This window comes from Pleurodeles waltl, chromosome 12 (assembly GCF_031143425.1).
Source record: "Pleurodeles waltl isolate 20211129_DDA chromosome 12, aPleWal1.hap1.20221129, whole genome shotgun sequence".
Lineage (NCBI taxonomy): Eukaryota > Metazoa > Chordata > Amphibia > Caudata > Salamandridae > Pleurodeles > Pleurodeles waltl.
This window is the reverse complement of record NC_090451.1, coordinates 623,958,218-623,981,391: the sequence shown is the minus strand read 5'-3', so window position 1 is coordinate 623,981,391 and position 23,174 is coordinate 623,958,218. Positions and strand designations below refer to the sequence as shown.

At 45.6% G+C, this 23,174-nt stretch overlaps 1 protein-coding gene across 3 annotated transcripts in view; it reads left to right on the top strand.

Annotated features, from left to right (window-relative positions):
* The window catches only part of DCAF8 (DDB1 and CUL4 associated factor 8), a 285,829-nt gene that overhangs the window by 221,413 nt on the left and 41,242 nt on the right, over nt 1–23,174 (top strand). For all 3 annotated transcript variants that reach the window (XM_069217992.1, XM_069217990.1, XM_069217991.1), the window contains one exon: nt 14,312–14,431. In XM_069217992.1, coding sequence (XP_069074093.1) covers nt 14,312–14,431 — 120 coding nt within the window. The remainder of the gene's footprint in view (nt 1–14,311; nt 14,432–23,174) is intronic.

Here is a 23,174-nt window from a genome sequence, read left to right as displayed (position 1 = left end):
AACCAGTTCAAAGTTCTCCCATTTGGGGTAACTACTGTACCTCGCTTATTCACAGAACGCCTAGCGGTAGCAGCAGCACATTTGCGCAAGCAAAACATTTGTGTCTTTCCATATCTGTATGACTGGCTCATTAAAGTCAGCACTCTCTCACTTTCTCTTCATCATACCCAAACTACCATGGCCTTGCCACATCAAAAAGGCTTCATAATCAGTTTCCAAAAATCTCAGCTTCAGCCTAAGCAGATTCAACCCTATCTCGGAGCTGTTCTAAACACGGAGACGGGATTATCTTATCCCAATGCAGCACGTATACAGAACTTCCAAGCACAAATATCTTCTTGTTTCCACATTGAACAGCAGGTCACATTTAGATGTGTCATGAGACTGCCAGGTGTAATGGCCTCGCGCATTGTCATAGTGCTGAACGCACAACTACATATGTCCATTGCAGGAATGACTGGCACGACAGTGGTCTCAGTCACAAGGTCAGATGGAGGATCTAGTGTTGGTAGACAGCCACACCCATCGCTCTCTGCAGTGGTGTAACAAAAACAACCTATTAAAAGGGTGGCCTTTCCTCAAGTCTGTTTCTCAGACCATATTGACAACAAACGCATCACAGAGGGTGTAGGGGGCATACCTTCAGAATCTCACAGTCCATTGTCTCTGGGATACCAACCACCACAGTATATACATCAACTGCCTAGAACTCTAGCTGTTCAACTAGCGCTTAAAGTGTTCACTCATCACCTGATCAGCAAGGTTGTCCAGATCCGCGCAGACAACATGACAGCCATGTATTTGCAGAAGGGGGGGGACCCCATTCTATACAGCTGTCTCGCCTATAGCAGAAAATCTGGCGCCGGCTATTTGTCAAAACCTTAATTTGCTAGCAGAACATCTTCCGTGGGGACACAATCTTGCCGACCTCCTCAGCAGAATGTCGCAGCAAATCCACTAGTGGAAACTCCAACTACAAGTCCTGCTCCACCACTTGCAAAAGTGGGAGTTTCCAGACATAGACCTGTTCACATCCGAGGAAAACGCAAAATGTCCAAACTGCGCCTCCAGGTTTCCTCATGCCCAATCCAAAGGCATTGTTCTGTGTATGACCTTGTGAAGGATATTTGCTTACGCCTTTCCGCCTTTCCCTATTGTAGGAAGTTGGCTCTGTATGTACTATTTCAAAGTAAGAAATAGCATGCACAGAGTCCAAGGGTTCCCCTTAGAGGTAAAATAGTGGCAAAAAGAGATAATTCTAATGCTCTATTTTGTGGTAGTGTGGTTGAGCAGTAGGCTTATCAGAGGGTAGTGTTAAGCATTTTTTGTACACACACAGGCAATAAATGAGGAACACACACTCAAAGACAATTTCAGGCCAATAGGTTTTTATATAGAAAAATATATTTTATTAGTTTATTTTAAGAACCACAGGTTCAAGATTTACAAACAATACTTTAAATGAAAGGTATTTCACTTAGGAACTGTGAATTAGCAAAATAGCATATACAGTTTTCACACAAATGGCAATAAGCTATTTTAAAACTGGACACTTAGTGCAATTTTCAACAGTTCCTGGGAGAGGTAAGTGTTTGTTAGTTTTTCAGGTAAGTAAATCACCTACAGGGTTCAAAGTTGGGTCCAAGGTAGCCCACCGTTGGGGGTTCAGGGCAACCCCAAAGTTACCACACCAGCAGCTCAGGGCCAGTCAGGTGCCGGTCAGAGGTCAAAGTGGTGCCCAAAACACATAGGCTTCAATGGAGAAGGGGGTGCCCCGGTTCCAGTCTGCCAGCAGGTAAGTACCCGCGTCTTCGGAGGGCAGACCAGGGGGGTTTTGTAGGGCACCGGGGGGGACACAAGTCAGCACAGAAAGTACACCCTCAGCGGCACGGGGGCGGCCGGGTGCAGTGTGCAAATAGACGTCGGGTTCGCAATAGGTTTCAATGGGAGACCCAGGGGTCTCTTCAGCGAAGCAGGCAGGCAAGGGGGGGGCTCCTCAGGGAAGCCACCACCTGGGCAAGGGAGAGGGCCAACTGGTGGTCGCTCCTGCACTGGAGGTCGGATCCTTCAGGTCCTGGGGGCTGCGGGTGCAGTGTCTTTACCAGGCGTAGGGTTCTTTGAAGCAGGCAGTCGCGGTCAGGGGGAGCCTCTGGATTCCCTCTGCAGGTGTCGCTGTGGGGGCTCAGGGGGGTCAACTCTGGCTACTCACAGGGTCGCAGTCGCCGGGGAGTCCTCCCTGTAGTGTTGGTTTTCTGCAGGTCGAGCCGGGGGCTTCAGGTGCAGAGTGGAAAGTCTCACGCTTCCGGCGGGAAACGTGTGGTCTTTAAAAGTTGTTTCTTTGTTGCAAAGTTGCAGTTTTTTTGGAACATGGCCTCTGTCCTCGGGAGTTCTTGGTCCTTTTAGATGCAGGGTAGTCCTCTGAGGCTTCAGAGGTCGCTGGACCCTGGGGGATGCGTTGCTGTTGCAGTTTTTCTTGAAGTGGGGAGACAGGCCGGTAGGGCTGGGGCCAAAGCAGTTGGTGTCTCGGTCTTCTCTGCAGGGCTTCAGGTCAGCAGTCCTTCTTCGTCTTCAGTTTGCAGGAATCTAGTTACCTAGGTTCTGGGAGCCCCTAAATACTCGATTTAGGGGTGTGTTTAGGTCTGGGGGGTTAGTAGCCAATGGCTACTAGCCCTGAGGGTGGCTACACCCTCATTGTGCCTCCTCCCTGAGGGGAGGGGGGCACATCCCTAATCCTACTGGGGGAATCCTCCATCTGCAAGATGGAGGATTTCTAAAAGTCAGTCACCTCAGCTCAGGACACCTTAGGGGCTGTCCTGACTGGCCAGTGACTCCTCCCTGTTTTTCTCATTATCTCTTCCGGCCTTGCTGCCAAAAGTGGGGCCGTGGCCGGAGGGGGCGGGCAACTCCACTAGCTGGAGTGCCCTAGGGTGCTGTAACAAAGGGGGTGAGCCTTTGAGGCTCACCGCCAGGTGTTACAGTTCCTGCAGGGGGAGGTGAGAAGCACCTCCACCCAGTACAGGCTTTGTTACTAGCCACAGAGTGACAAAGGCACTCTCCCCATGTGGCCAGCAACATGTCTGGTGTGTGGCAGGCTGCTAAAACTAGTCAGCCCACACTGGTAGTCGGGTATGGTTTCAGGGGGCATCTCTAAGATGCCCTCTGGGGTGTATTTCACAATAAAATGTACACTGGCATCAGTGTGCATTTATTGTGCTGAGAAGTTTGCTACCAAACTTCCCAGTTTTCAGTGTAGCCATTATGGTGCTGTGGAGTTCGTGCATGACAGACTCCCAGACCATATACTCTTATGGCCACCCTGCACTTACAATGTCTAAGGTTTTACTTAGACACTGTAGGGGCATAGTGCTCATGCACTTATGCCCTCACCTATGGTATAGTGCACCCTGCCTTAGGGCTGTAAGGCCTGCTAGAGGGGTGACTTATCTATACTTATGGGCAGTGTGAGGTTGGCATGGCACCCTGAGGGGAGTGCCATGTCGACTTAGTCATTTTATCCCCACCAGCACACACAATATGGCAAGCAGTGTGTCTGTGCTGAGTGAGGGGTCTCCAGGGTGCCATAAGACATGCTGCAGCCCTTAGAGACCTTCCCTGGCATCAGGGCCCTTGGTACCAGGGGTACCAGTTACAAGGGACTTACCTGGATGCCAGGGTGTGCCAATTGTGGAAACAAAGGTACGGGTTAGGGAAAGAACACTGGTGCTGGGGCCTGGTTAGCAGGCTTCAGCACACTTTCAAATCGTAACTTGGCATCAGCAAAGGCAAAAAGTCAGGGGGTAACCATGCCAAGGAGGCATTTCCTTATCCTCTTCTTCCACTTCTGGTGCAGAAGTTCAAGCAAACTTTCGCACTAATACTAGTAGCTCCCACATGGGCTCAAAAGCCCCGGTTCACCACCCTTCTAGAACTATTAGTAGTTCCTCACAAAAAGCTTCCCCTCAAACTGGACCTTCTCACTCAGAACCTTGGACAAATCAGGCACCCCAGTACCAAGGAACAAAATTTTGCAATATGGCTTCAGAAGTCATGGAATTCGGATACCTTAACTTGCCTCAAGAATGCATGAACTTTCTTAAAGAAGCACACAAGCCTACCTCTAGAGCATGCTGCACAGAAAAATGGTGACGTTTTGTTTGATATTGCCGTTCAAAACAAGTGGACCCTCCCAAAGTCACAGATCAGGGCAATTCTCTCCTACCTTCTATTTGCAGAAAGCAAACTTGGCATACGCTTCCATAAGATTGAATCTTGCTGGGATAGCCGCTTACCTTCAGAACAGGCAGCATTTTTCGCTTTTCAAACTTCTAGTCATGAAAGCTTTCATGGAAGGGCTTAAACTAATGATTCCACCAAGGACTTCTCCAGTGCCTTCTTGGAATCTTAAAACAATACTTACAAGACTTATCGGTCTGCCATTTGAGCCTCTACATTCATGCCCTCTTCAGTTTTTAATGTTGAAAGTGGCATTCTTAGTTGCCATCACTTCACTAAAGCATGTTAGTGAACTCTAGGCTTAACCTTACAAGAACTATTGTGTCAAACTCATAAAGATAAAGTGGTTCTTCGCACTAACCCTAAATTCCTACCAAAGGTGGTATCTCAGTTCCACTGCAATTCATCCATTGAATTGGCATTTGTTTTCCCTCATCCATTTAATTGCAGAAGAAGCTCTTAACCCACCAGTTGTTAAGAGTGCTTGTGTACTACATTAATAGAACTGAAGATTTTTTTGTTGCTTTTTCACCACCATAAAAAGGCAACCCTATATCTAAATCTGGCATAGCCAGATGGATTATATCCAAACTTGCTATGCAAAGGCCAAAATACATTTACCTATTCCGCCTAGAGCACACTCCATTTGTGAAAAGGAGCAACAGTGGTCTTTTAGGAAATATTCCTGTAGCTGACGTATGTAAGGCAGCTACATGGTCCACACCACACATCGTCACCAAGCATTATTGTGTGCATATCTTAGCAAGCCAAAAAGCTAATGTAGGACAGGCAGTGCTACATACACTTTTCCAGACGCCCACAGGTTAGCTACCGCGTTTGGAGGGCACTGCTTTACAGTCTATGGAACATGTGTAGCTGCAGCCACACGTGCCCTCAAACGGAAAATGTTAGCCAGGAAGCATCCATTTTATAAAGAAAAATGTTAATGTATGTGTGTCATTTTTCTTCTTAAGTGCCTCACTTTAACAGCTCTATGAACTCAGTTTGTACATTTTCCTATCAAAATGTTATTTCTGCTAAATAGTTAGTGTTTCTGCAAAACTTACTATTGTGACTGCTGTTTTACTTTTGCTAAAGTTAAAGCCTGCAGATCAAGACCCACAATCCATATCTTATTCGGTTGTACCCTGAATTCTCAATGCTGTCATTGACCCAGCAGCAAATTACATATTTAGGATTGTCATGTTGCAGTTCTTTCCCCAGCTTCGTGCTCCCTCTGAAGCACTTTCGAGCACCACAGAGTTACGAGGAGTGTCAGTTGGACTTTTGCCGGTTGGCCCTCTCTTGGAACTAACTGATCCCTTGGGAACTATACCTGAGCTTGTGCAGTCACCAGTTCATTCCTCCAAACCGGCTCAAGGGTCAGGGTCGGTGCCTATCCATTCTGTGGCAGTGCTGACTCCACTGGCCCTGGACCCACTCCGGATGCCGATGTCCGTCCCCACCATAGTCTGTTTGCTCTAGGCTTGTGTTGCACTGTTATATCGCAAAGGAATAACCAGACACTAATCCTCAACCTCTGCCTCAACGCCAGCACTATCAGAGGCTGGAGGTCTTCATTTGATCTGACTCTGATGCGGCTAAGCCTGTGCAACATGTTTCCCATGATACTGATAATGAGGAGTTAGACATCCTGCTACCACTATAGCTATACTGATGATGGCCTTTTCCTGGGCTTACAAAATGCAGTGGGCTAGACACATTCCCAGAGACAGAGGTAGACTTGCCACCGGGTCTCCAGTGTTGAATAAGTACCTCTTTCACCATAGTTGTGCGAAGGGCAGCAGAATGCTCAATTTAGATTGCCTACAGTGGAAATCATGGCAGACTTGTTGACTGAGATCCTTCAACCAGGTGCAACTTCTTTTGAGACACTACTGCCATGTAACGAGGGTCTGACAGATACCCTTAAGGCCAGTTGGTCAAAACCGCGCGTAGGCCCTCCGTTCAGTCAATGCCAGGAAGTGTAGCTGATGCCAGGCAATGTAGACCTGTCCCCGGTGACCATGATTTGCTAATAAGGCACCCTTCACCTCAAAGCTTCGTCGTACAGGCATCAGTGAGTATGGTCACTATTAATACCTTTCTGACCAACCCTCTGGATAGAAAGTTGAAACGTATCAATTCTTTTTGAAAGAGAATGTTCTCTTTGCCAGTTTGGCCTTAAGATCTTCTATCAGTGTGTGACCTATGGGCAGGGACATCCGACTGCATTCGCCATTGGTCCTTGTGCAGCTCCCCTCCTGCATTCGGAGTAGCCGCAAGGTATTGGCCTCTGCTTGCATCCACGGCAGGGTACTTATCACATTGCGTGCGCTATCCACATTTAGGAGCGTATGCAGATTTGCGGACGTGGGAGGTTCTGCAGTGCTTCCTCCCCATGTAGCGGGCAGTGCCATATTGTATCGTATGGATTGGTAAGAACTGCCCAGCTCCTATTCCCTAGGTGTCCATAACGTCCTGAAAGAACATAATGGAGCCCTCAGCGTAGAGTTCCCCATCTATTCAACACCTGCTCCATCCCATTGGGCTGCGTCGATCCTCTGCGCCCGTTTCATCAAGCCGGGGGAGGTCACAAATCGCTATAGACGGTGAGTGTGGGATTTGGGCTCCCTTGGAGTATACTAATCTGCGCTCTCTGCCACATCTAGCAGGGGGTTGAGCTCAGGTTAGTTTAATGACTTTAAGGGTTCAGCCTAACAGAGGTTGTGATTTATTACTTGATGTGGGTAGGCACCGCCCCAGTAAATAATCCAGTTTCATATATCCATATGTATAGGCTTGCAGACTTGTATATATGGTTCATTAATGCAACACCTTTTTGTTATCCAGGTGAACCTCACCTCCATAGTAATACTCCAATTTCTTATAGAATGTAAACCAGGCCACTAAACATTGAATACTGGTGTGATTGCCACTTTGCGCAAAGGACAACTAGTCCATCTAGCGTGAGGTTGGATGGTTATCCTACTTCTCGTCAGAATGGTCTGGTGAGATGCAGGCTTGTCGTATTACATCCAGCACACTTGAAGTTGAAAATGCGAGGAGAGTGGTGCCTGTAGACCTGAAATGTAGAATAGAGCAGCCCAGTTTTCGTGGGAATTCCTTGCTGCTTCTCGTTAGAGATGGGACTGCTCCCATGAAAACTAAACGTTCGATGGCATCTGTCGCTGTAGATACGCATGTTCTGCAATAGCTCGCCATCTGGTGTTGGGCCGGAGTGTTACAAGTTGTTTTTCTTCGAAGAAGTCTTTCGAGTCACGGGACCGAGTGACTCCTCCTTTTGTCTCCATTGCGCATGGGCGTCGACTCTATCCTCGATTGTTTTTTTTCCGCCATCGGGTTCGGACGTGTTCCTGTCGCTCCGAGTTTCGGAACGGACAATTAGCTAATTTCGGAAGATTTTCGTCGGTATTGTTGCGTTCGGGATCGGCGTACTTACATTCAACACCGCATCGAAGATCGAAGAGCTCCGGTGCCCTTCGGGTAGTTTTTTCGATCCTCCGTCAGGGCCTGGTCGGCCCGACCGCGTGCTGAAGAACGCCGATGGAACGGACCCCGTTTCGTTTCTGCCCCAAATGCCACAATAAATACCCCTACACAGACCAACACTTGGTCTGCAACCTGTGCCTGTCACCTGAGCACAGCGAAGACACCTGCGAGGCCTGTCGTGCGTTCCGGTCCCGAAAAACACTCCGAGACCGTCGAGCCAGAAGACTTCAGATGGCGTCCGCACCGACAGCCCAACGGGAGTTCGAGGAACAGGAAGAGGAAGGTACCTTCTCGATCCAAGACTCCGACTCCGAAGGATTCGACGATACACAAACCGTGAGTAAGACGTCGAAAACCACACAGAGACACATTTACAAGGCCCAGGGGACGCCACTGCCACCAGGCCATGGCTCGACCCATAAATTCGGTGACCGACCATCGGCACCGAAAAAGGCCCAAACAGTGCCGAGATCGTCCGACTCCGGTCGAGACACCGGCACGCAGCCTTCTCGGGACCGAGAAAGTGCTGGAGACAAGCCTCGACACCGAGATGCCGGTGCCGACACGGCTCGACGCCGAGACAGCGGCACCGAAACAGATCGACGCCGAGAGGTTTCGGCCCCGAAAAAGAAAAGAGTCACCTCGGAGCCGAAAAAACACGCAGACAGGGTTTCGATGCCGAAACAAACTGCAAGCGACCCAGCTTCAGGCTCTTATACAGAAGAGCACTCGCTAACCTCCCAAATGCAGAAGCATAGGTTTGAGGAAGAGCTGCAAGCAACTGATGGGGACCATACGCAAAAGCGTATCTTCATACAGCAGGGGACAGGAAAAATAAGCACCCTTCCCCCCATTAGGAGAAAGAGAAGGTTGGAGTTCCACACGGAACAGACACCACAACCAAAAGTGGTGAAAAGAGTTACACCACCACCCTCACCTCCGCCCGTGATTGACGTTTCACCAGCACAAACTCCATCACACTCCCCAGCTCACACCACCATGAGCCAGGGTGACCAAGATCAGGACGCATGGGACCTATACGACGCCCCAGTGTCAGATAACAGTCCGGAGGCATACCCTGCGAAGCCATCTCCACCAGAAGACAGCACCGCGTACTCTCAAGTGGTGGCTAGAGCAGCACAATTTCACCACGTAAGCCTCCACTCAGAACAGGTTGAGGATGATTTCTTATTCAACACACTCTCCTCCACCCACAGCTCATACCAAAGCCTGCCTATGCTCCCTGGTATGCTCCGCCACGCAAAAGACATCTTTAAGGAGCCGGTTAAAAGTAGGGCAATCACACCAAGGGTAGAAAAAAAGTATAAGCCGCCTCCTACGGACCCGGTTTTCATCACTACACAGCTGCCACCAGACTCTGTCGTTGTAGGAGCAGCTAGGAAAAGGGCCAACTCTCACACATCTGGAGATGCACCACCCCCAGATAAAGAAAGCCGCAAGTTTGATGCAGCTGGTAAAAGAGTCGCAGCACAAGCTGCAAACCAGTGGCGCATCGCGAACTCCCAGGCACTACTTGCGCGCTATGACAGAGCCCACTGGGACGAGATGCAACATCTCATTGAACATCTGCCCAAGGACTTACAAAATAGGGCAAAACAAGTGGTTGAGGAGGGACAGGCCATCTCCAACAACCAGATCCGCTCCTCCATGGACGCTGCAGATACAGCTGCACGGACAATTAATACATCTGTAACTATCAGAAGGCATGCATGGCTCCGAACGTCTGGATTTAAACCAGAGATTCAACAAGCAGTTCTCAATATGCCTTTTAATGAAAAAGAACTGTTCGGTCCAGAAGTGGACACAGCGATTGAGAAACTCAAAAAAGATACGGACACTGCCAAAGCCATGGGCGCACTCTACTCCCCGCAAAGCAGAGGGAATTACAGCTCATTCCGTAAAACGCCCTTTCGAGGGGGGTTTCGGGGTCAAAGCACACAAGCCAGCACCTCACAAGCCACACCGTCCAGTTACCAAGGACAGTATAGAGGAGGTTTTCGGGGACAATATAGAGGAGGGCAATTCCCTAGAAATAGAGGAAGATTCCAAAGCCCCAAAACCCCTACTACTAAACAGTGACTCACATGTCACTCACCCCCTCCACACAACACCAGTGGGGGGACGAATAGGTCATTATTACAGAGCATGGGAGAAAATCACTACAGACACTTGGGTTCTAGCAATTATCCAACATGGTTATTGCATAGAATTTCTACAATTCCCTCCAAACATACCACCAAAAGCACAAAATTTAACAACACACCATTCCAATCTCCTGGAGATAGAAGTGCAGGCACTATTGCAAAAGAATGCAATCGAATTAGTGCCAAACACACAAATAAACACAGGAGTTTACTCACTGTACTTTCTGATACCAAAGAAGGACAAAACACTGAGACCAATCCTAGACCTCAGAGTAGTGAACACTTTCATCAAATCAGACCACTTCCACATGGTCACACTACAAGAAGTATTGCCATTGCTAAAGCTGCACGACTACATGGCAACTTTAGACCTCAAGGATGCTTATTTCCATATACCAATACACCCATCGCACAGGAAATACCTAAGGTTTGTATTCAAAGGAATACATTACCAATTCAAGGTACTGCCTTTCGGATTAACAACCGCACCAAGAGTCTTTACCAAATGTCTAGCGGTAGTCGCAGCACACATAAGAAGGCAGCAGATACATGTGTTCCCATATCTAGACGACTGACTAATCAAGGCCCATTCGTTAATAGAGTGCTCAAATCACACAAATCATATCATACAAACCCTCTTCAAACTAGGGTTCACCGTCAATTTCACAAAATCCAAAATTCTGCCACGCAAGGTACAACAATACCTGGGAGCCATAATAGACACATCAAAAGGAGTAGCCACTCCAAGTCCACAAAGAATTCAAAATTTCAACACCATCATACAACGCATGTATCCAACACAAAAGATACAAGCAAAGATGGTATTACAACTCCTAGGCATGATGTCATCATGCATAGCCATTGTCCCAAACGCAAGACTGCACATGAGGCCCTTACAACAATGCCTAGCATCACAGTGGTCTCAAGCACAGGGTCACCTTCTAGATCTGGTGTTAATAGACCGCCAAACTTACCTCTCGCTTCTGTGGTGGAACAACATAAATTTAAACAAGGGGCGGCCTTTCCAAGACCCAGTGCCACAATACGTAATAACAACAGATGCTTCCATGACAGGGTGGGGAGCACACCTCGATCAACACAGCATACAAGGACAATGGAACGTACATCAAACAAAACTGCATATCAATCACCTAGAACTTCTAGCAGTTTTTCAAGCACTAAAAGCTTTCCAACCAATAATAGTTCACAAATACATTCTCGTCAAAACAGACAACATGACAACAATGTATTATCTAAACAAGCAGGGGGGGACGCACTCCACGCAGTTAAGCCTGCTAGCACAAAAAATTTGGCATTGGGCAATTCACAACCAAATTCGCCTAATTGCACAGTTTATACCAGGGATACAAAATCAACTCGCAGACAATCTCTCTCGAGATCACCAACAGGTCCACGAATGGGAAATTCACCCCCAAATTCTGAACACTTATTTCAAACTCTGGGGAACACCTCAGATAGACTTGTTTGCGACAAGGGAGAACGCAAAATGCCAAAACTTCGCATCCAGATACCCACACAAACAATCCCAAGGCAATGCCCTATGGATGAACTGGTCAGGGATATTTGCTTACGCTTTTCCTCCTCTCCCTCTCCTTCCTTACCTGGTAAACAAACTCAGTCAAAGCAAACTCAAACTCATATTGATAGCACCAACTTGGGCAAGGCAACCCTGGTACACAACGCTGCTAGACCTATCAGTGGTACCCTGCATCAAATTGCCCAACAGGCCAGATCTGTTGACACAGCACAACCAAAAGATCAGACACCCAGATCCAGCATCGCTGAATCTAGCAATCTGGCTCCTGAAATCCTAGAATTCGGGCACTTACAACTTACCCAAGAATGTATGGAAGTCATAAAACAAGCAAGAAGGCCATCCACCAGGCACTGCTATGCAAGTAAATGGAAGAGGTTTGTTTGCTACTGCCATATTAATCAAATACAACCATTACACACAACTCCAGAACATGTAGTGGGTTACTTGCTTCACTTACAAAAATCTAACCTAGCTTTCTCTTCCATTAAGATTCACCTTGCAGCAATATCTGCATACCTGCAGACTACCTATTCAACTTCCCTATATAAAATACCAGTCATTAAAGCATTCATGGAGGGCCTTAGGAGAATTATACCACCAAGAACACCACCTGTTCCTTCATGGAACCTAAATGTTGTCCTAACTAGACTTATGGGTCCACCTTTTGAACCCATGCACTCCTGCGACATACAGTTCCTAACCTGGAAGGTGGCATTTCTCATCGCCATTACTTCCCTGAGAAGAGTAAGCGAGATTCAGGCGTTTACTATACAGGAACCTTTTATACAACTACACAAAAATAAAGTCGTCCTAAGGACCAATCCTAAATTTTTGCCAAAGGTTATTTCACCGTTCCATCTAAATCAAACAGTGGAACTTCCAGTGTTCTTTCCACAGCCAGATACCGTAGCTGAAAGGGCACTACATACATTAGATGTCAAAAGAGCATTAATGTATTACATTGACAGAACAAAAAACATCAGAAAGACTAAACAACTCTTTATTGCATTTCAAAAACCTCACGCAGGAAACCCAATTTCAAAACAAGGTATAGCCAGATGGATAGTTAAATGCATCCAAATCTGCTACCTTAAAGCTAAACGACAGCTGCCCATTACACCAAGGGCACACTCAACCAGAAAGAAAGGTGCTACCATGGCCTTTCTAGGAAACATCCCAATGCAAGAAATATGTAAGGCAGCCACATGGTCTACGCCTCACACATTCACCAAGCACTACTGTGTAGACGTGTTATCCGCACAACAAGCCACAGTAGGTCAAGCCGTATTAAGGACATTATTTCAGACTACTTCCACTCCTACAGGCTGATCCACCGCTTTTGGGGAAATAACTGCTTACTAGTCTATGCAGAACATGCGTATCTACAGCGACAGATGCCATCGAACTGAAAATGTCACTTACCCAGTGTACATCTGTTCGTGGCATCAGTCGCAGTAGATTCGCATGTGCCCACCCGCCTCCCCGGGAGCCTGTAGCAGTTTAGAAGTTACCTTCAATTATTTATATATGTATCATCTCAACCTTAAATAGGTGCATACTTAGTCACTCCATTGCATGGGCACTATTACTACAATTCAACTCCTACCTCACCCTCTGCGGGGAAAAACAATCGAGGATAGAGTCGACGCCCATGCGCAATGGAGACAAAAGGAGGAGTCACTCGGTCCCGTGACTCGAAAGACTTCTTCGAAGAAAAACAACTTGTAACACTCCGGCCCAACACCAGATGGCGAGCTATTGCAGAACATGCGAATCTACTGCGACTGATGCCACGAACAGATGTACACTGGGTAAGTGACATTTTCATTTTCTACAGTGTGTGCAATAACATCTTTCAGGACTGTGGAAGGAAGTCATAAGTGGCAGCATGGAAGGTTAATGGCCAGACTAAAGCCTTCAAGAGTTTTGGCAAAGTATGTTAGTGGATAACCGCCATTGTTTCTCCTATCCTGAATTGAACCAGCCCCGATGGTCCTAGATTAACAAGGAGTTGTTTTTAAAAATGTACAAGAACGTGTGACTAGCTAATTTTCATTAAACTGATACTTGGGTAAATATACATTTTCCGTGGACTCCCCTTACAATTCTCAACCTGTGATTGGATTGACTTGTTAAATTGGTGTTAGAACCTGCCCCATAGTTATGCCTATGCAGAAGCTAAGGTTGATAAACAGCCTTGAAACAGAGTGGAGAAAAAGATTAAAGTTTAGGGTCCACTAAACCTTAGTCTTGTTGCTGTGTCCCAACTGGATGAAGGTATTTTAGGAAGCCTACAGCATGCCAGACCATTAATGCACAATTAATCCATCCATCTTATCCAGGTATAAATTGAATCAGTGGGTCATGCCCAAACCATTGAAGCTAAAACTGGTTGTGATCGGACTCCAATTTGAAGAGACCTGTCAGCTCCTGCATCGCTTAATGATCCCCAATGTATTGCTAGTGCAATATAATTTTTGATTTGACTGTGTTAATTCTTCTCTTTGTCACCAACTTTACAAAGGTAGTCAGATTATTTCTGTTTTTGGTTTTGTCTGACCTTTACTTTGAGACTGTAGGTGGTTGAGAAGACCCTTTTAATAGCAAATTCCCCACTTTAGTTTCCTCTAATCCCATCAATGAGTAAATGCCACAATTGACTATTTTAAAAGGGGACATCCAAGAGGTAGGGTTTCTTCCGGACCTAATGCAAGGCTGGTAAACCTATTCTTGTTTTTTGTATGTACTTCATTATTGCCGCGGCATGTGTAGGTGGTGGAGGAGTGTTACCAACTGGTCCCGAGTTGTAGAAAAATAACAGAAGAACATTATCTTTTTGCAGGTTAACTGTCTGGAGCCCCATCCCCATCTGCCGGTCTTGGCAACAAGTGGCCTTGATTATGATGTGAAGATTTGGGTGCCCACGGCAGAGGCACCAACTGAACTGTCAGGATTAAAGGAGGTGAGATATTTTACTTTAAAAAAAAAAAAAATTCTCCCAGCCGCTGATTAGCATTTGAATAGGGGTGAAAAAGGTGTGAAATGCCTCCCAGAAGCAAACAATAGGCTGACCTGAATGGACAGAGATGTTTTCTCTGAATCTCCCAGCATGTGCAGTGTGGAGACTGAGCATCCTTTTTGACATTACAGTGTCAAATCCTGCTTGTGTATCCGAGCCTGCTGGGTTTACATATAGGGCTCTGGGGAGCACTTGAAAGCCAGATAACAGTATGCCAAGATAACTCTTGTGTATCCACTGCCTGGTTGCTGAAGTACCATGCTTTGTCCCACCAGGTGTCTGTCGCTGGGTTTCACATATAACAGTGTGGGCACATTCAAAAAGATGGAAACAGGATAGCAAAAACATTCTTTTGTTTCTCTTGGCTGGTTCCTGGCTGTCCGAAATTGCCATGTACAATGTTATATTCCCCAGTTAATATAACTGTGACGTATCCAGAGGTACATTTTGAATACTCCTCTGTTTATACTTGTTTTTTCCATAATGTTTTCAATGTATTACCACTTTTTTAAAGATACACATTTTTTCTTCAATGCTTTAGTATTTTTTTTACCAGAATTTTTCCTGGGTTATTATTGAATTTACACAAATGATCTATTTGGTGATAAAGACATAACCAATGATTAAAGGATTTCTGCTGTCAGACAGTGCTTTAGCCTTCTGCGGCTCGATGATTTGAAACCAGTTTGTTTGCACTACACTTACATGGTCTAACTGTAGTCCCATTTTCATCATAATTTTACAGTTCGATCGCAGTGTGACTTTGAAATCAGGTGTTTTTGACTAATGTCTAAAGCAGTGGTTTCCAAACTTTTGTCTTCTGAGGACCCCCACTTTATCATTACTAAAACCCGGGGACCCCCACTGAGTCATCAAACACGTACACAAATAACACATTTTATTTAATTTGCAAACAAATAAAATAAATAAAATGTTTAATTTTAATAGGAAGGTTAGAGCTTTTCTAAATTCAATTGAAGGCACACATCATCAATACTGTATTCTGTTGGATGCACTTGCACTGCTCCCACGAATCAATCTGAGGATACTAATTTAATTTTTAGCCTCCAATTACAAATTACTTGATGTTTACGGTATGTTTTAAAATATTCAATTGTATATTTAACCACTTTATTTATGTACACTTAATCTGTTAATTTTAGTTAATTTACTAAGCAGTCGCGGACCCCCTAAGGAGGCTTCGCAGACCCCTAGAGGTCCCCAGATCACAGGTTGGGAACTACTGGTCTAAAGAATTGTTTTTGTAAAAATGTTGTGTATTTTTTTTGGTCTTACATTCTCTCACTCCTGTCATCAACATCTTGACAACATGATCCATTTATGTGTACTAAGAATAGAAATGTTGTTCTGTGTGTCCTGCACAGACCAGACCCCCTCTTGTCAAAGAGCCTTTTTTCTTTCTCACGAACATTAATATATTTTCTGCATGCCAGTGATGATTTAAAACCTGACTGATTTTGCAGCATTATCATGATGCATATGATTTTTTCATTTTCCATTTTGTAGTTTTTAGTTATTTTGTCTCGTTCTCCATTACAACATTTTTAACATACTCTGGGCTTGTATTACCTCAGGATCCTGAAAAACGTTCAAAAATACTGTTTGCACTTAAGATCTTTTTTTTTTTTTTTAAATCATCTTTAAGTTATGCCATTTGTTTTTTTACAGCCAGATCCTGGCTATCATATCAATGTTTGTGGACCTGAGTGGGTGGTGTTTAAGCCAGCTTTAGGATAAGGATTGACTTTATTAACTGCTGTTTCTTTCGGTATTGGTGTACATGGGGCCTCCTTTGTAGCCATTTATTTTATTCCTAGTGTAACATTTTAGCTTTCTGGTCTAGTCTTGTGGTTGTGTCTAGGTTGAGCTGAGCAGCAGTGTAGTGTTAGTTTGCTCTTAGTTATAATGTTCACCCTTCGAAATAAGTTTGCCTTTGGTGTTATATTGTGTATCTCACACTTTACTGCCAGAATCCAATCATTGTTTTTTTGTGAAAAGGGGGCTTGAACTTTTGTTGACCATAGGAAATTCTGTGGTGTTAATGTTTAGTAATTTTTTTCCCATTTGCTGTATGGAGCTGTCCTGTGGTGGTTTTGTTTTATGGTTCTGTCGATCTGCTTTGCAAGTTTGCTATCCAGGATTAAGATAACTTCGATGTTACGACTCTTGGTTTTAGATAAATTATTCTAGAGTTTCACTTTTTGACAGTTTGTAGTTTTCTTTCTGTTTACTTTCTGTTAATGTGGGTTTTGGTCTATATTGTCCTTTGGTTTGCTTCACACACATTTCTGGTGGTTTGTTGAGACCTTTAAAAGTGTGTAGACTTACTTGATATATGTATTTGTAGTCTAGTTTTCTGATTCGTACCTTAGATTCATTCATTGAATATCTCACACTCATGTTCGCATTGTAGTTGAGTTTGTAATTGAAAAGGTTTTTCCAATTAATCTTCATTGTGCTCTGGTCTGCTGTTTTTTAGGTCGCGTGCAAGCGCTTTTCGACCTGTTGTGAGTATCCTGTGGCCTTTAAACCACACCCATCAATTTCACTTGCTTGTGGGCTTGGCTTTCAAAAATCCCTTGATAAATGCTGGAAGTTTTTCCCGCCTTGGGACGGTTTTGTTACTGCCTTGCAGACTGACCCTGTTACATGGATTATTGCACGATTGCCGATAATACTTCAGTGTGGGCGAACTTTTTTTTTTGTCTCTCCCCATTCGTGCTCCATGGCAGCCATGGTGCTCACAGCGCAGAACAGCGCCACCTCCATCAGCACCACCAAAATGTTGACGACAACATGCTCTTTCTGGCTGCATCATTTCTGGGTCCCCACACTAGGCTAGTAGGGGTCCCCAAATAATAACCCCTCCCACTATTGTGTTTTTTTTAAGCTCTCTCATGGTTGGAACTTTTGGTTTACAGCTGGGAGTAGTTTGTTTTAGGGTCTTTGTTTGTTTTATTATTGCAATACGTTTGCTAGCCTTCAAGATTTGTAATGCACTACGCCCTCAAGGGGCTAAATATATGGTTACACTGATTACTTGCTGCCATCCTCTTTTCATGTGGTTATGCCCTCTAGAGGCTAACTATATGGTTGCATTACCATGTTTCTTACAAATGCTGTTTTCATTGTGGTATCCTCTAGGGGCTGTTCTGATCATTAGTCTAATGCCAAAGGTTTATTTCTGATAAAGGTTTGTATTGGGTGTACATGATAATTGTATATGCTTTATTAATCTCTACTTATTGCAATTATGACCATGATTCAGGCCAACTTAACATCTTTATTAGACTGACTGTTTGAGCACTCTTGATATGTTTGGGTGACCCTTCAAGTTTATTTCTCTCGTTACACCTACGTGGCTATCTCATGTCTTTTTTTTGTGTGGTGGGGGGGGGGGTGATTGTGTTAGCCAGCAACTCTGATGGTGGGGTGGTGAAAGTGGTATTCTATTGGAATTAGCATGGCAGATTTAGAATACTAATGGCAGCAGTTTCATTTTTGGCTGCTGAGTGAGGAAGAAGGTAAATGGAAATGCTTTAGTGATATGCAGGGCCACTTGAATTATGTGGCAGGAAAAGACCAAATTATGAGGCAGGGTTGGCCAGTTTATCTGGCAAGAAAAGTTTAATTATGAATTTACAATGCCAGTAGCTCTAACTCATGCAAATGTGAGACTTATTGCATTGCAAATGGTTGTTGCATATTGCTGAAAGGTCTCACATTGCTGTTCTAACAGGAAAAATTAACCTGCTGTTTGTCAGTGTCTGTGTAATAGTTTGGAAAAGGCATTATTACTGCAAGTTTCAGTCTGTGAGCTCTTGTAGTTCAGCTTCATGCATCACTGCGAGTGTATACAACAATGTGTCTTTACAGATTTCTGTAGACGCTTTGAAATCTGTCAGTGCTTCTGCTTGTCTTGATGGTGGAGTAGTTGCTTCCAAAAAGAGTTGTCACACGGTTTTATTTAATTGCATATTGCAATCGTTTTTACCACTTTTGGCTAATGTCATACATGCTAACATTTTAGATGAGGAAAGTGGGAGATTTAAAAAAATACAAATAAACCGAGAATATATTCCTACCATTGATTTCAGGCAGGAAGCGGTCAAACTAAAACATTTTTGGCTTAAAATATCAGGAGCCTCCCACCTGAATCGGGTCTGTTGGAATGTAGGTAATGTGGAGCCTGGATATCTATTTTGAAGCTACTGAATTCTGAGAGTCGTGTTTTTGCCTCCTTAATCCTTTGAGTTTTACATGGCTGATCTTTCTCCTTACTCCTCAGATTCAGTTTTTAGGTCCAGCGTAAGCGTAAGACCTCAAGTATACTTTAGTATACATCCCTGTGGGCTTAAATGCATCCCCCTGCTTCTCATTTGCATGTTTCAGTGTCCTTAAATAATCCTTACTTGCTAGGGGTCAATGATTCCTCTTGGTCCCTCCTACGGAGCACCTGCCAACTGTTATATCCTTGTGCTTTGTCTGTTCATCTGGTATTTTGTAGGACTACTTTATTCTTTGATTCCTGATGGTGCTTTTCTAGCAGTGAGTTCACTTAATCTTCCAATAACATCTACAGACTGAAGAATGCAGAATTCGGATCACTGCTCCAGGCTTCCCCCATAAAAATTCTTGTACAGATTGTTCTTTTCTCCTCACTTTTGCCCGAGGGCGCCCAGTGCGTGCTATTAATCCAGACTTGTTCCAGGCAGGGCTCTTTCATTTCGTTCCACACCCTTCGCCGGTGACCTCACCCTGCAGCAGGAGAGGGCTGGGGAAGAACCAGGAGTGCTGCGAGAGACAAAGAGGACATTAACATTGTGCCTGCGTTTACACTTTTCAGGTTTGTGAGTAGGCAGAGTTTTGTAGTTTTTGGAGTCGACCTTATATGTTTTTATTTTTTATGCCGAGTTGATTTTGGGAACTGGCACCCATAGTTGCTTGCATTAGTGTCACAAGCATCATTCGCAAACTCTTTAATTTCCAGTGACAAAAACTAATCATTAACCTGCAAGGCGTACAGTTATCTTTCCACACGGAGAAGCTAGAAAGCATCCCAGCCCCTGCCTTAGTCCGTAATTTCCAACAACTTTCAGGCGCTTCAACTTTTACATTGAGGCTGTCATTATCGCATGGTTGTACTCAGCTGCCTGAGAACCCGGCTTGGGAATACGAAGGGGGAAGGGCCGTCTCTGACGTCCTCTGAAAAGAAGAGGGAGGGTAGCAGAAAAAGCTACAGCCTTAGGGTGGTCACCCCCAACATTTTGCCTCCCTTCCTCCACTTTTTGACACTGGTTTTAGGACTCTGTGCACATTTCCACTACTAACCAGTGCTAAAGTGCATATGCTCTCTCCCTTAAAACATGGTGACATTGGCTCATACCCAGTTATCATATTAAATTTACTTAAAAGTCCCTAGTAAAGTGGACTGCATGTGCATGCCCAGGGCCTGTAAATTAAATGCTACTAGTGGGCCTGCAACACTGATTGTGCCACCTACATAAGTAGCCCATTAACCATGTCTTAGGCCTGCCATTGCAAGGCCTGTGTGTGCAGTTTCACTGTTACTTCGACTTCACATTCAAAAGTACTTGCTAAGCCTGAAACTCCCCCTTTTCTACATATGTCCCCCCTTTGGTAGGCCCTGGATAACCCTTAGGGCAGAGTGCTACGTAGGTAAAAGGAAGAACATATACCTGTGTGTTATATATGTTCTGGTAGTGGAAAACTCCTAAATCTGTTTTCCACTGCTGTGAGGCCTGCTCCTTTCATAGGCTAACATTAAGGCTACCCTCATATACTGTTTGAGTGGTAGGTTCTGATTAGAAAGGGGTAAACAGGTCATATTTAGTATGGCCAGAATGGGAATACAAAATCCTGCTGGCTGGTGAGGTTGGATTTTATATGACTATTTGAGAAATGCAGTTTTCAGAAAGTGAGCATTTCTCTACACTTAAAACCCTTCTGTGCCTTACATCCTGTCTTCAGTCCACGGCTGGGCTGGGCTGGTTGACAGCTCCCTTGTGGATGCCACTCAGACAACCACAAACACAGTAAATTGTACTCCTGATACCAAGAGCCCTGTGGCCAGGGAAGGTTTCTAAGGGCTGCAGCATGTATTATGCCACTCTGGGCACCCCTCACTCAGCACATGCACACTGCCTCACAGCTGGGGAGAAAATGACTAAGTCGACATGGCACTCCCCTCAGGGTGCCATGCCCACACCCCGCTGCCTGTGGCATAGGTAAGTCACCCCTCTAGCAGGCCTTATAGCTGTAAGGCAGGGTGCACTATACCACAAGGGAGGGCATAGTTGCATAAGCACTATGCCCCTACAGTGTCTCAGCCAAATCTTAGACATTGTACCTGAGGGGTAGCCATAAAGAGTATATGGTCTGGGAGTCTGTCAAATACGAACTCCTCAGCTCCATAATGGCTACACTGAATTCTGGGAAGTTTGGTACCAAACGTCTCAGCACAATAAATCCACACTGACGCCAGTGTGGGATTTATTGAAAAATGCACACAGAGGGCATCTTAGAGATGCCCCCTGTATACAGTATACAAGTCCAATTCCTAGTGTTGGGCTGACCAGTTCCTGCCAGCCTGCCACAACCAGACTGGTTTCTGGCAACATGGGGTGAGTGCCTTTGTCACTCTGTGGCCAGGAACAAAGCCTGCACTGGGTGTAGGTGCTTCTCACCTCCCCCTGCAGGAACTGTAACACCTGGCGGTGACCCTCAGGCTCATGCCTGTTGTTACAGTGCCCCAGGCATTTCAGCTGGTGGAGATGCCCCCTCCTCCGGACACAGCCCCCACTTCTGGTGGCAAGTCCGGAGGAGATAATGAGAAAAACAAGGAGGAGTCACCCACCAGTCAGGACAGCCCCCAAGTAAGCCCCTGCCTTACGAAATCCTCCATCTTGTTTTGGAGGATTCCCCCAATAGGAATAGGGATGTGTACCCCTCCCCTCAGGGAGGAGGCACAAAGAGGGTGTAACCACCCTCCAGGACAGTACCCATTGGCTACTGCCCCCAGGCTTAAACACACCCCTAAATTGAGTCTTTAGGGGCGACCCTGAACCCAGGAAATCAGATTTGTGCAACCTAAAGAAAGTACTGCTGACCTGAAAGCCCCACAGAGACACAACGGAGACGACAACTGATTTGGCCCCAGCCCTACCGGCCTGTCTCCAGACTCAAAGAACCTGCACAGCGACGCATCCAGCACGACCAGCGACCTCTGATGAGTTAGAGGACTGACCTGCCCCTAAAGGACCAAGATCCTCCAGAGTACAGTGGCTCTGTCCAGAAACAACAGCAAACCAAGCAACTTTAAAGAGACTCCAACTTCCCCCCAGAAGCATGAGTCTTCACACTCTCCACCAGACGCCCCCGACTTGAGTTCAGGACAACCAACACCGCAGAGAGGACTCCCATGCGACTCCAACGACGTGGACACCCTGAATCGACCTCCCTGCACCTCCACTGCGACGCCTGCAGAGAGGATCCAGAGGCTCCCCCTGACCGCGACTGCCTGGTAACAAAGGAACCCGATGCCTGGACCAAGCACTGCACACTCAGCCCCGAGGACCGAGAGGAACAGCCTACCAGTGCAAGAGTAACCAGCAGGCGGCCCTTATCCTAGCCCAGTTGGTGGCTGGCCCATGAAGCCCCCCCTGTGCCCTGCCTGCATCGCCAGAGTGACCTCCTTTTCCCTTCATTGTTTTTACAACAAACCTGACACCTACTTTTCACACTGCGTCTGTGCTGCTGAGGATGTATTTTGTGTGCCTGTATGTGTCCCCCTCAGTGCTCTACAAACCCCCCCAGGTGTCCCTCCCCCCCAACCCTCCCCCCTGGTCTGCTTCCAGAGGACGCAGGTACTTGCCTGCTTACAGACTGGAACCGGAGCACCCCTGTTCTCCATAAGCGCCTATGTTATTTGGGTCCTCCTTTGACCTCTGCACCTGACCAGCCCTGTGTTGCTGGTGCTGAGGGTTTGGGGTTGCCTTGAACCCCCAACTGTGGGCTGCCTATGCCCAGGAGACTGAACTTGTGTTTTACTTACCTGAGCAACAAACTATTACTTACCTCCCCCAGGAACTGTTGATTTTTTGCACTGAATGTCCACTTTTAAAATAGCTTATTGCCAAAACTGTGTATACTACTGTTTTAATTCAAAGTTCCATACTTACCTGTGTGAAGTACCTTACAATGTATGTACTTACCTAAATTCTGAATCTTGTGGTTCTAAAATAAATTAAGAAAATACTATTTTTCTATATAAAAACCTATTGGCCTGGAGTTAAGTCTTTGAGTGTGTGTTCTCATTTATTGCCTGTGTGTGTACAACAAATGCTTAACACTACCCTCTGATAAGCCTACTGCTCGACCACTGTACCACAAAATATAGCATTAGTACTATCTAATTTTGCCACTATAAACCTCTAAGGGGAACTCTCGGACTCTGTGCACACTATCTCTCACTTTGAGATAGTATATACAGAGCCAACTTCCTACACACACCAATTTAAAACCATTTGCAATGCAGTGGGTCTCGCATTTGCTTGAGTTAGAGTTATTGGTGTTTTAAATTTAAAGAGCATGGATAGATAGCGTTGAGGCTCATTCAATTACTGCCATTTCTGCCTGCATTGTC